The sequence below is a fragment of the Epargyreus clarus genome, unplaced genomic scaffold, assembly GCF_041222505.1.
Source record: "Epargyreus clarus isolate Ecla_fem2 unplaced genomic scaffold, WU_Ecla_fem_2.2 ptg000013l, whole genome shotgun sequence".
In the NCBI taxonomy this organism is placed as follows: Eukaryota; Metazoa; Arthropoda; class Insecta; order Lepidoptera; family Hesperiidae; genus Epargyreus; species Epargyreus clarus.
Window position 1 is genome coordinate 3,784,979 of NW_027332221.1, and position 12,156 is coordinate 3,797,134.

Consider the following 12,156-nt stretch of genomic DNA (forward strand, 5'->3'; position numbering starts at 1 on the left):
CGCGACGAAAGCTTAAAAAATGGAGTAACTTCTCCCGTTTTCCCAACATTTCCCTTCACTGCTCTGATCCTATTGATTGTAGCGTGATAAAAAGTATGTTATAACCAGCTCAGGAGTATGACAAATGATTGTACCAAGTTTCGTTAAAATCCGTCGAGTAGTTTTTTTTCTATAACGGTTATACGGACAGACAGACAGACAGACAGACAGACAGACAGACAGACAGACAGACAGACAGACAGACAGACAGACCGACAGACCGACAGACAGACAGACAGACAGACAAAAATTTTACTGATTGCATTTTTGGCATCAGTATCGATCCCTAATCACCCCCTGATAGTTGTTTTGGAAATATATTTCATGTACAGAATTGACCTCTCTACAGATTTATTATAAGTATAGATCCATAAGCTTCAAATGCCTAACTTGTATGGTTGAGACAGTAGGCACCTCTGCATTATCAGAGTTGGAGAGTTGAAGGTCGAATTTTCCATAATAATAATGATAATATTCTTTATTGTACCCAAAAACAATAGAATACAAGAATAAAAACATACAAATATTGAACGATACAAAAGGCGGCCTTATCGCTAAGACAGCGATTTCTTCCAGGCAACCTTAGGGTGAGGAGTTAAACAGTGGATGATTAAAATAATAGGTAGGGTGCAAATAAATAAAAGTTGAAAGACTACCTACATAATACATAAAAACAAGTGTAAATTTAAAATATAATTATAACTAAATAAATAATTCACATACTTGATATACATACTTATAATTATAGAGTAACTAATCGTAAATTAAAAACAAAATTAATACTGTTTAAAAAATGATTGACAGTAAGAGCACAAATTTAGAAGGAGCAGAGGAAAGAAAGACTGTTAGAGTTGAAGGCAATGAGATTTGACGAGGTTTTTGAAGGAGTATAAGGATTGAGAGTAACGAATAAATACAGGGAGGGAGTTCCAAAGACGGATAGCGGATACAGTGAAGGATTTTTTGTAAAAGGAAGTTGAGTGAGAGGGAGTACAGAGAGCAAGATTTTCTGAGGAACAAAGGGATTGGTCATGGGACAAGTGGAGAAACTGGAAGCGTTGTTTGAGGTAAGGAGGAGCAGTTTGATTAAACAGTAAGCAATAGAGAAGAGATAGAATATGAGCATTCCGGCGAAGGCGAATTGGGAGCCACTTGAGCTTAGCACGATATTCTGAAACATGGTCATACTTTCTTAAGCCAAATATAAACCGTATACATAAGTTTTGGAGACGCTCAAGCTTATTTAATTGCTCCTCGGTAATGTCAGGATAACACACATCAGCATAGTCAAGTATTGGTAGGAGGAGAGACTGTGCAAGCGTAATTTTAGTTGGAATGGGTAAAAAGTTTTTTAGCCTTCGTAGCGAGCTCTCTGCAGCAAAGAGCTTCCTACTGACCTCTGAAATCTGAGGTATCCATGAAAGGTGCTGGTCCATGTAGATACCCAGATTTTTTTACCTTGTTACTAAAAGGAATATGCACATCATTAAGTACAATTGGAGGCAAGTTGTGCCAATCAATCCTAGAGATTAGACGCGAACTCCCTATAATAATTGCCTGGGACTTGGTGGCATTTAATTTTAGACCAAAGGTTTTACTCCAAATCGAGATGCAATCCAAATGGATGCAAAAAAAATGGTTGTATATTTGTAAATCGTCTGCATATAAATGGTAGAGAGAGGTGAGATGAAGACTAATAGAATTTATGAAAATAGTAAATAGGAGAGGAGACAACACGCCACCTTGCGGTACACCGGCAACAGTATTCGACCAGTAGGAAAATTTGTCGTCAATTTGAATCCGCTGCCGGCGGCCATACAAGTAACTATGAAACCAGTCAATAGCCGTCGGAGATATGTAGAGAGAACGCAAGACCCCCAAGAGGATATCGAAATCAACAGCGTTGAACGCGTTGCTGAAATCCAACAGCGTCAACACTGTCAGCTGTTGATTATCCATCCCCATGCGTATGTCGTCAGCGATTTTAAGTAATGCAGTAGCCGTACTATGACCTGGACGGAAACCGGATTGTAAAGGATTAAGTAGAGCATTAGCGGAGAGAAAAGAGCTAAGCTGTTGATGGATAAGGCGCTCAAGGACTTTAGATAGGAAAGGAAGTATGGATATGGGTCTAAAATCGGAGGGGTTGGACTTCTTGGGTAAAGGGATGACGTGGGCATCTTTCCAGTTGGAAGGGAAGGAATTCTTACGGACGGAATTATTTAACATGGACGTAATGGAAGGGATAAGTATGTCGAGGAGAGGGATGATCATTTTCCGGCTAATGCAATCACTGCCGACCGCATTAGATGGTATGGAGAGTATTGCCCTCTCAACATCACTATCCGAAAATTGACTAAACGAAAATAAAGGAGAAGTTGGATTGGGAAAATGTGACAGTTGATTTAAAGTTTTTGCTTTTGTTTCGCTATCAATGGAAGACGTGACGGAAAAGTGACGATTTAATTCGTTTAGGTCGAGATTGTGTGGAAGAGAATTTTTTTTTTTTTTTTTTGATAATATAGGAGTAGCAGACGAGCATGCAGTCCACCTGATGGTAAGTGGCTACTGCCGCCCATGGACATCTGTAGTCAATCCCAGACAGGATTAGATAATCCTGTCTGAGGTCGGCCACAGATGCGCCGCTACCCCTGAGGACTAAGCTGGAACGCCTCGGAAAAGTATGTCTCCCTTACCACACCCTTCAAACCGGAACACAGCAGCGCCTAACACTGCTGTTATTAGGTAGAAATAGGTGTGGCGGTGGTGCCGCCGGAGTCGAACCACAATGGGTTCTACCACCTTCAACTTGGTGATTTCCCAATTCCTAAAGTTTTTAAAAATTTCCAGACCCTACTAGGGTCTTCATTTTGAACAGACTTATGGATATGGCGTCGTTGTAGATCTCTACACATCATATTGCACCGAATTCTTGCGCATTTGTACCGCTCAAGATTACTTTCGCTGGAATCTAGCTTGTACCTCGATTTGGCAGAGTTTTTCTTGTTTATTAAGGCTCTCAAGTCGTCTGTGAGCCAAGGAGATGGTGGATGACGTATGCGAACTGGACGAACAGGGGCATGCAAGTTGTACTAGCAAGGAGTTAAAGAGTGCCACCTGTTCGTCAACAGTACTTGCACTCTCAGTGACACCCCAATCAATATTGGCAGCGTCATGACGAAGCTTTGCAACATCCATTCCACTGAAATTACGCTGAAGGAGAATCTTTGACTTAGCTTTAGGAGGACGGATTTTGTAAGACATATAGAGAAGGTTGTACTGTGTACTGTGTGCTAGACATGCAAGTGTATGCATTATAAGATCGAGGACAGTAATAAAAGATGCATCGTACGGACAACACGCCTTTTATTAACGGACCACCAACGAACCACATTACATGGCGACCCTGCCAGTGCTGTGCCGCGATGTTATACGCCAGTGCTGTGCCGCGATATAATATGCCAGTGTTGTGTGACGGACATTTCTACATTTAAAATATGGGAAAAACATATTCGAAGGAAGAGACGGTCATCGCTCAAAACGCCGCCGGGGGCGGTGGAAATTCAGAATCATCGATACTTGTAGACCACATCGGGCACAACAATATGCTATACACCATTATACTCGTACTTCTCGGAATTCTAATAATTATATTTTTGTGGAAGAAATACAAAGATGTACACATGGACTGGATACGTCGCGAGATAAGGGGAGATTTGGTGAGGAACATCAGGGCCAGAGTTTCCGGTAGACGCCGCGACACGGAGCCAGACCCGGAGGTCTGAACAGCAGGAGTGTTGGTGATAGTGAAGTGGTGTTTAGTGCGGTATAAAAAAAAGTGATGAAAAGACTATAAATAAAAGACTAAAGTGTTAATTATAAGAGATACTCAGGTTATACCTACATTATAATACATACATATTAGTAATAGTAATTCGTAATACATAATAAGCTTAAACATTTATACATGTAATAAATGAATAGAATATATATTTACGTAATTGAAGTTAAATGGAAATAGGGTTAAGAAAAATTTGTGATAGTTTGGAAAATATTAGAATAGACATAAGAAAGTTAGGAAAAAGAAAATTTGAAGCATTAGGGTATAAAAAACTCAACTCAGCTAAAAATTTGTGTAAGACCTATAAAAAATTAATTTTATCTTTTAATGATCCAGAATCATATAATTTAGAATACTATATTTTAGATATACTATGTGATAAGATAGAAAAGGTATACCAGAGAATATTAGATTATTTTAAGCAAGAGAACGGTGATGAATATTGTTTAGATATAGATAGATAAACTTTAAATATGGCGAAATTTGACTTAAAAAGCGCGTGCAACTTAATTCCCGTAATGGACGGAAACGAAGAGACAGTGGAAAAAATAATAGAAGGAATTGAATTATTAAATAGTATGTGGGCTGATAATAACTGTAAAATGTTGTTGATTTATTTTGTGATTAAAACAAGATTAAATAAATCTGCGAAGCTTAAATTGGCATTAAAATATGAAACTATTGAATCTTTAATACGAGATATTAAGCAACATCTTTTATCAAAGAAGTCAGCAACATCCCTTTTAATTCAGCTTAATAATGTATCCCAGAGTGACATGCCTCTTGATGAATATGCAAGTAAAATAGAGGATCTTTTTAAAAATTTAACTATATCCCAATCTGACTCAAATACTGAAACACATGATATATTAAGACCAATAAATGAGGCGTTAGCTATTAAAAAGTTTGCTGATGGTTTGAGAAACAAAAGGCTTGGTACTATTATTGCAGCACGCAATTACTCAAGTTTGAAAGATGCTGTTAGAGCCGCAAAAGATGAAGAGAGTGTAAGAGAGGAAAGTGTGATGACTTTTTTTTTTGTGTGAGAGGAAAGTGTGTGTGTGACTTTGGTAGAGGAAAGACTAGAAATAATAGAGGAATGAGAGGTTATTATCGTGGTAGAAACAACGGTTATTATAATAATCAAAATCGTGGTTATCAAAATAATAACGTGAATTATCAAAATAATACACCCAATCGGTATACGAAATTTAATTTTGGGCGCAACTTTCGAGGCCCGAGTCATAATTTCAGGGGTTCAAGCAGACGGAATCCGTCTGGTTAAGGTCGTGGTCTGAGGAGAGTCTTTACATGCGGGGAACCGCAAGAGACGGGAAATGTAGAGACGGAACGGACTGAGGTAGGAGGAGAATTGAGGAATCAGGTAAGAATTTAGGCGAGTTTTTTCGTTGATAGGATTTTAAGCATGGACTCTATTAATTATGTTACTTTTAACATAAATAATGTTGATACCAAACTTTTAGTAGACACGGGTGCATCTATATGCGCTATTAAATATTATTTTTTATTACGTTGTGGCATAAAAGTACATCAATCGAATGTGACGATTGCAGGTATAGGAGGTACTTTACAGGCTTGTGGCTATGTATATTTAAACTTAAAGTATCAAGGTGTATTATTCAGACAAAAATTTTACGCGTTTAAAAATCTTCCATGTAATACAGACGGAATTCTAGGTCAAAACTTTTTAAAATCTTTTTCAGCTAATCTTAATTTTACCAATAATTGTTTAACCCTTCGTAATAATGAAAAAAAGGTACAAATTCCGATGATCATATCAAATGCATTAATTATACCACCCAGGTGTGAGATTATAACATATTTACCTACACGGCGAACGACAGAATGTGTTGTCATCGGAAATGAGATCCACCCAGGTGTGTTTCTCGGAAGCTCGATAGCTTCGCCAGCGCATGGCGCGCTCGCAGTAAAAATATTAAATACGACCGAAAATTATTTACAATTAAAGCCATTTAAACCAAAAACTCATGATTTAAATGAATATAATTTATGTACGTTAAGTGAAAAACCAACAACAGTAAATAGGGTAAAGAATATTTTCAGTTCTTTAAAATTGCATACTTACTTAAATAAAGAGGAACAATCATCTATCGAAAATATATGTGCTAAATACTGCGATATATTTCACCTGCCTGGGGATAAGTTAACGGTTACGAACGTTTATGAACCAAGTATAAAAATTAAACAGGATGTTTCTCCCATTTATGTTAAACAATATCGTATTCCATTTTCACAAAAGAAAGAAGTTAAGAGATAAATAGATAATATGTTGAAAAATGATATTATAGAAAAAAACTAACAGCGAATGGTCTAGTCCGGTCTTACTGGTACCAAAAAAGATAAATAACAGTGGCGAGAAGAAGTGGAGGCTAGTAATAGACTATAGAAAATTAAATCAAGTAATACATGACGATAAATTCTCGCTTCCTAATATTAAAGATATACTTGACTCCTTGTCAGGTGCCATATATTTTTCACATCTCGATTTAGCACAAAGTTATTATCAAGCAAATCTTTTACCAGGTACAAGTAGAGAGTGTACTCCATGATTTCCATGATCGGGAGCTCCGTTCCTCGGACTCCCTTGCTTTGTCTTTTCCACCCCATCGCTCTGGGTTTCTCTCCAACTCTTTCACGATTCAATCAACACGGCTTTGGAACGCTCTTCCTGAGGAAGTAAGAAAAGTGTGCTCCAAATACACGTTTAAAAAGAAAGTTATTGCTCATTTCTTTAAAAAACTTAAATAATTACATTTTATATATGCTTTTTGTTTATCATAGTTAACTATTTATTTGTTATTGTTCAGTTTTGTCTATGGTTCTACGTATTAATTGTCTGTCGTTGGTATTAATTTTAATCTGTAGGATTAAAAGCATAGAGATTTATAGTTTGAAATAGTTCGTTGTAGTATTCGTTGTGTCGTTCGCGGTGGTGTATGCCGCCACCGGGATAAACTTGTTCGAGAAGCTTCGGAGTTGTCGGTCGCGCTCGCGCATATTTGTCGTTTTAGTTATACTCCGAAGTAGAAGCCACTATTCGTATTCGTAGCGTTTCCTTTAAATTCGCGTTAACTTCATTGTTCGCGGTGCAACGTGCTGTAAGATCGACGCCACGTGAGAAGAGGAAGAAGGTAGAGGTAACCGGTAGACCATTCCGAGGTAAGACTAGCTAGCTCGAGCTTAGGGTGAGTTGAAGGTGCCTTATACCTAGTACAAGAGGCTGCGCCCATCAGCAGCAGGTGAGTGCGTGACCCTATAGCACTTTGCATCTTAATTTTCGTATATACAGTCCACTTAACCTTCTTCGGGACACGATCATCTTGTCCATCGAAGAGAGGAACATTCGGTTCCTTATTTGTTCTAACGGCCGCGGAAATCTTAATATTTTCGGTCTCGGAGCCGAATCTAACATTTTGGCCAACATGCCGGATGTATGTTTAACATTTTTGGTTCTCCGAGCCGAATTCATAACATTTTTGGTCACTTCGGATCGGATTGAACTGAGGCAAGTTGTTGGCCACTTCGGACTCGGTGCTAGAAATGAACGTGGGACGAGATTTATAGATTTCTGTATTGACAAGAATCTCTGTATCCTCAACACGTACTTCCAACATCACCCAAGACGTCTATATACGTGGAGGTCTCCAGGTGATAGATATAGAAATCAAATAGACTACATTTTAATTAACACCCGCTGGAGATCTTCCGTTTCTAACACAAAGACCTTTCCCGGAGCAGAATGTGGTTCCGACCACAACTTATTAATTGCTAACCTAAAAATACGTTTGAAGGCTCCGAAAAAATATCCACCATTTCTACCAAGACAACTAGGCCCGTCAGAAACATCTGTATTTCAACATAATGTAGAACAAAAACTAAAAGAAAACCCTCCTGATCCACAAACAGATTCCAACGCGCACTGGGAACATCTAAAAGGTCATATTAATGAAACGGTCAAAGAGATCACGAAGGACAGAAAACCAGACCGTAAGAAAAAGTCTTGGATAACTGAACAAACATGGGAGCTGATACAACAAAGAAAAAATTCAAAGGTTAAAGGCTTACAGAATAACGATAGAAAGAAGGAATACCTATGTCTTAGTAAAATGATAGACAGGCATTGTCGGAGAGATAAAAACAGATATCTTGAGAGCATCTGCAACGATATCGAACAGCACTCCCGAAAATTCCAAATTGCTGATCTTTTTAAAAAAGTTCGCCTATTGTCAAAAAAGTTTAAAGCTAAAACATGGGTAATTGAAGATGAAAGCGGCCATCCTGTTCATGATTTAAACGAGATTGTTAAAAGGTGGCGCAGATACTGTAAAGAACTTTACAATGACGACCAAGATGATACCAGTATAACACCAGATTGGAACCTGCTAAAGCTTGAACCTAGAATTCTTAGATCGGATGTAACGTCTGCTTTAAATAAGCTCAAACTGAAAAAAGCTCCTGGTCCAGATAACATCTCTTCTGAGATATTAAAGTGGTGATAGTGGAATCAACGCAATACACTCTTGGTGATAGTGGAATCAACGCAATACACTTGATATGCAATAAAATCTGGACTACAGGCGTATGGCCCAAAGATTGGACGGAATCGGTCATCCTTCCGCTGCATAAGAAAGGCTCAACTAGCAAATGTGACAACTATCGCACACTGTCCTTAATGTCCCATGCGAGTAAAATATTGCTCCACATTATTAACAGCCGCATCCGCTACTATCTCGATTGGCAAATTCCGCAAGAGCAGGCGGGTTTTGTTAAGGGCAAGGGTACTAGGGAACAAATTCTCAACATGAGACAGCTAATAGAGAAAGCCTATGAATATAATACGCCTGTAATCATGTGCTTTGTTGATTTCAGTAAAGCCTTTGACTGCGTAAGATGGAGTAAATTGTGGACTATCCTTAATGAGCTAGGAGTACCACACCACCTTGTTACATTGCTTCAAATGTTGTACGTCAAAACCCAAGCTACAGTTAAAGTCGATAATATTACCTCAAGACCTTTGAATCTGGGAAAAGGCGTACGACAGGGCTGCATACTCTCCCCCATCCTCTTCAACGTGTACGGAGAATATGTTATGAGGCAAATTTGTGACGACTGGAGTGGCGGTGTTAGCATTGGTGGGGTACGAATTACTAATCTTCGCTACGCTGACGATACCACTCTAATTGCCTCAAGTGAAGAAGAAATGTGTGCCCTTCTGGATAGAATGGAGAAGAAAAGCGCTGAACTGGGACTATCGATCAATAAGTCCAAAACTAAAGTTATGGTGGTGGATCGAGCTAATAAGTTAGAACTTAGAGGACTACTTGGCCTACAAATTGTGGAGAACTTCATATACCTAGGTTCTGACATCAGTAGTAACGGATCCTGTGAAGGTGAAATACGTCGGCGCATAAGCATGGCAAAGAATGCCATGTCTCAGCTTCAAACAATCTGGAAAGATAGAAACATCTCGACCCGCACCAAGACTAAGCTTGTCAGAACCCTCGTATTTTCCATATTTATGTATGGCACTGAGACATGGACATTAAAAGCTGCAGATCGAAAACGCATAGATGCTTTCGAGATGTGGTGCTGGAGAAAAATGCTACGAATACCATGGATAGCGCACAGGACCAACGTATCAATACTTAAACAACTATCCATTAGAACAAGGCTCTCTACTATCTGCCTTCAGAGGATCCTTGAGTACTTCGGTCACATAGCCAGAAAATCCGGTGACAATCTCGAAAAACTTATGGTCACCGGTAAGATCGAAGGAAAGAGACCTCGGGGACGAAGCCCGATACGTTGGTCTGATCAAGTTCGGACATCTCTCCACACCTCAGTTCATGATGCTATGCAAACAGCCGAGAACCGCAGCAAATGGCGCGATATTATCCGAACTGTGCTCAACACGAATCATGGCGGTCACGACCCTCAGTAGTGAGGAAAACGGATCGAAGAGAGAGCGAAGAGAGCGGCGGATCTTAATCGTTCCATCGTCCTAAACACCATTTTGCTATTTTCCGTCGACCGAACATAACGAACATTGAAATTAATTTTATCGTGTCATATTTCGCTAAAGGAACGAACATTTACGTAAAGTGGCTTCTAAATTTGTCGTTTCGTGTCGTATGTCGTATTAGATTTGCTATTTCGTATTGCATTTCTATAAAATTTCGTAATTTTCGTTTTGTCGATTAACATTTTATGTTGAGGGTGGGTGTGATTCTTTACAACTCATCACTTTGTTAGTTGTACTTAGGTCCCGCCATCTTTGCGCTATTTTTATTAATAGTCGTTGGTTGTCAGTATTGCATTGCGCCATATTTATTTGTCGTTGGTCATATTGTCAATACTGTCAAATTGTATTAGACTTTGACGTATAATTGTGTCGAAGTCAGCTGTCAGTGACATTGCAATTATTTGCTATTGTTGTCGATTTCGTTAAGTTTATAAACTTATATCAATTAATGACAATGTCTACTGGGAGCAACGAAAGTGGCGCAAGTAATGGGGACGTTAATAGGATTGTCCGGGATTACAGTATGATGCGATTAGAGTATATAGCGGGATCGGATATGACAGGCTGCGTTGAGGAGGACCTTAGGGAACTTTCAAATGAATTCCATAAAGCGCAAATAAATTTATTGCGTTCATTAAGTGCTGCCCAACGCCAGTCTGAAATTAGTGTAACTGCATCATTTGATACAAAATTTAGAAGTGTTTTGGCCCGTCTGTGGCATTTAAATAGTGACCGTCAGATTAAACAAGAAGTAGTTTCAGGTTTTGCTAAGCTGCCTAAAATTAACATTAAGCCGTTCGATGGTAAGCTAGAAAACTGGTTATCTTTTAAACAATTATTTGAGTCGTTGATCCATAATAGAAATATTCCTAATGTGGAAAAGTTACATTACTTGTTAACTTGTGTCGAAAATAAAGCTTATGATTTAATCAGGAACTTTCCACTCACGGATGAAAATTATATAGACGCGTATGATACACTTAATAAATATTATAATAAGAAGCGCTATATAACGGCTTCTTATTATCAAAAGTTGTTGTCATGTGAGCCAGTGAAAACAAAATCAGCTGTAGAACTTGAGCGTGTTCATAAAACTTTTGTGGAGAATTTAAGTGTTTTGGAAAAGTTTGGATTACCAGATAAGAACTTCATGTTGTTCCATTTATTTTGGTCAAAATTAGATCGGGCCACAAAAGAATCATTTCAATTAGAATTTAATTCAGATGAGATACCAGAGTTCACTCAAGTTCAGGATTTTGTTGAGAAACAAGTTAGGGAATTAAGTGAGGTAACTCCGAACCCAATATTAAGTAATGTAGGAATATCCAAAGAACCGAAACCAAGTAACTTTAAAAAGTCCAAATCCTCATTTGTCGTGTCGGGAGTGACTTGTGACTTTTGTACTGGCCAACATAGTCTTTCATTATGTAAGAATTTTCTAAATTTAGATATAGATTCTCGATTTAAATTCATTAAAAATAAAAATCTTTGTATCCGTTGCTTTTCGAAAACTCATAGGGTAAAAACTTGTCGAGTCCCTATAAGTTGTGTTGTATGTGGGTGTTCACATAACACATTGTTACATTTTAAAAAAACCGGTTACACCGTCCGCTGATAGCAATTCCCAACCTGATACTGAAGTTGTTAGTTCCATTAATAATAATGCACAACCGAGTAATATTGTTTTAACTTTTGTCGGTGGTAAAAGTACAATCTTGTTTTCTACAGCTAAGGTTCTTATAAAGGATAGTTGGGGAAACTTTCAACCTGTAAGGGTGTTGTTGGATTGTGCAAGCGCTTGCAACTTTATTTCGGTACCATGTGCAAAGCGCCTCGGGTTATGTATTAAAAACACTAAACAATCGATAAATGGAATTGGATCTTCTGTTGCAGAGTCTCGTGGTTCACTATGTTGTGAAATAAAATCCTATAACTCGAATAAAATTGATTTTAAGTTTGAAGCTTTTGTTTTGTCGTCGATTTGTAGTGACCAACCTGCACATTTTGTTGATTTTTGTGGTTGGTCACATATTAGAAATTTACCTTTGGCTGATCCAGACTTCGCTCGTCCAGGCGCTATTGACATGCTATTGCGGATATATTTGCGTCGTCTCTCATACCTGGTCTGAGACGAGGGAAGACGGGACAACCAAAGGCTCTTAATACTATATTTGGTTGGATTCTAATGGGTGATTGTGAGGTAGATCACACA

The 12,156-nt window shown here is 38.4% G+C and overlaps 1 protein-coding gene across 1 annotated transcript; it reads left to right on the forward strand.

Moving 5' to 3' along the window:
* The first annotated feature begins 3,082 nt into the window (after positions 1-3,082).
* On the forward strand, positions 3,083-9,863 carry LOC140746719 (uncharacterized). Its single transcript, XM_073078816.1, has 5 exons — positions 3,083-3,184; positions 3,705-3,818; positions 4,651-4,887; positions 7,714-8,414; positions 8,636-9,863. The coding sequence occupies exons 1-5, from the start codon at positions 3,083-3,085 to the stop codon at positions 9,861-9,863; spliced, it is 2,382 nt and encodes a 793-aa protein (XP_072934917.1).
* The last annotated feature ends 2,293 nt before the right edge of the window (positions 9,864-12,156 follow it).

What these genes read in the sequence shown, in the direction of transcription:
- LOC140746719 (XM_073078816.1), top strand. Translation starts at nt 3,083, where the DNA reads ATGGTGGATGACGTATGCGAACTGGACGAACAGGGGCATGCAAGTTGT. An exon ending in ACACGGAGCCAGACCCGGAG is followed by an intron (nt 3,819 to 4,650) that starts GTCTGAACAGCA and finishes AATGTATCCCAG; the next exon opens with AGTGACATGCCTCTTGATGA. An exon ending in TCTTCTGAGATATTAAAGTG is followed by an intron (nt 8,415 to 8,635) that starts GTGATAGTGGAA and finishes CATTATTAACAG; the next exon opens with CCGCATCCGCTACTATCTCG.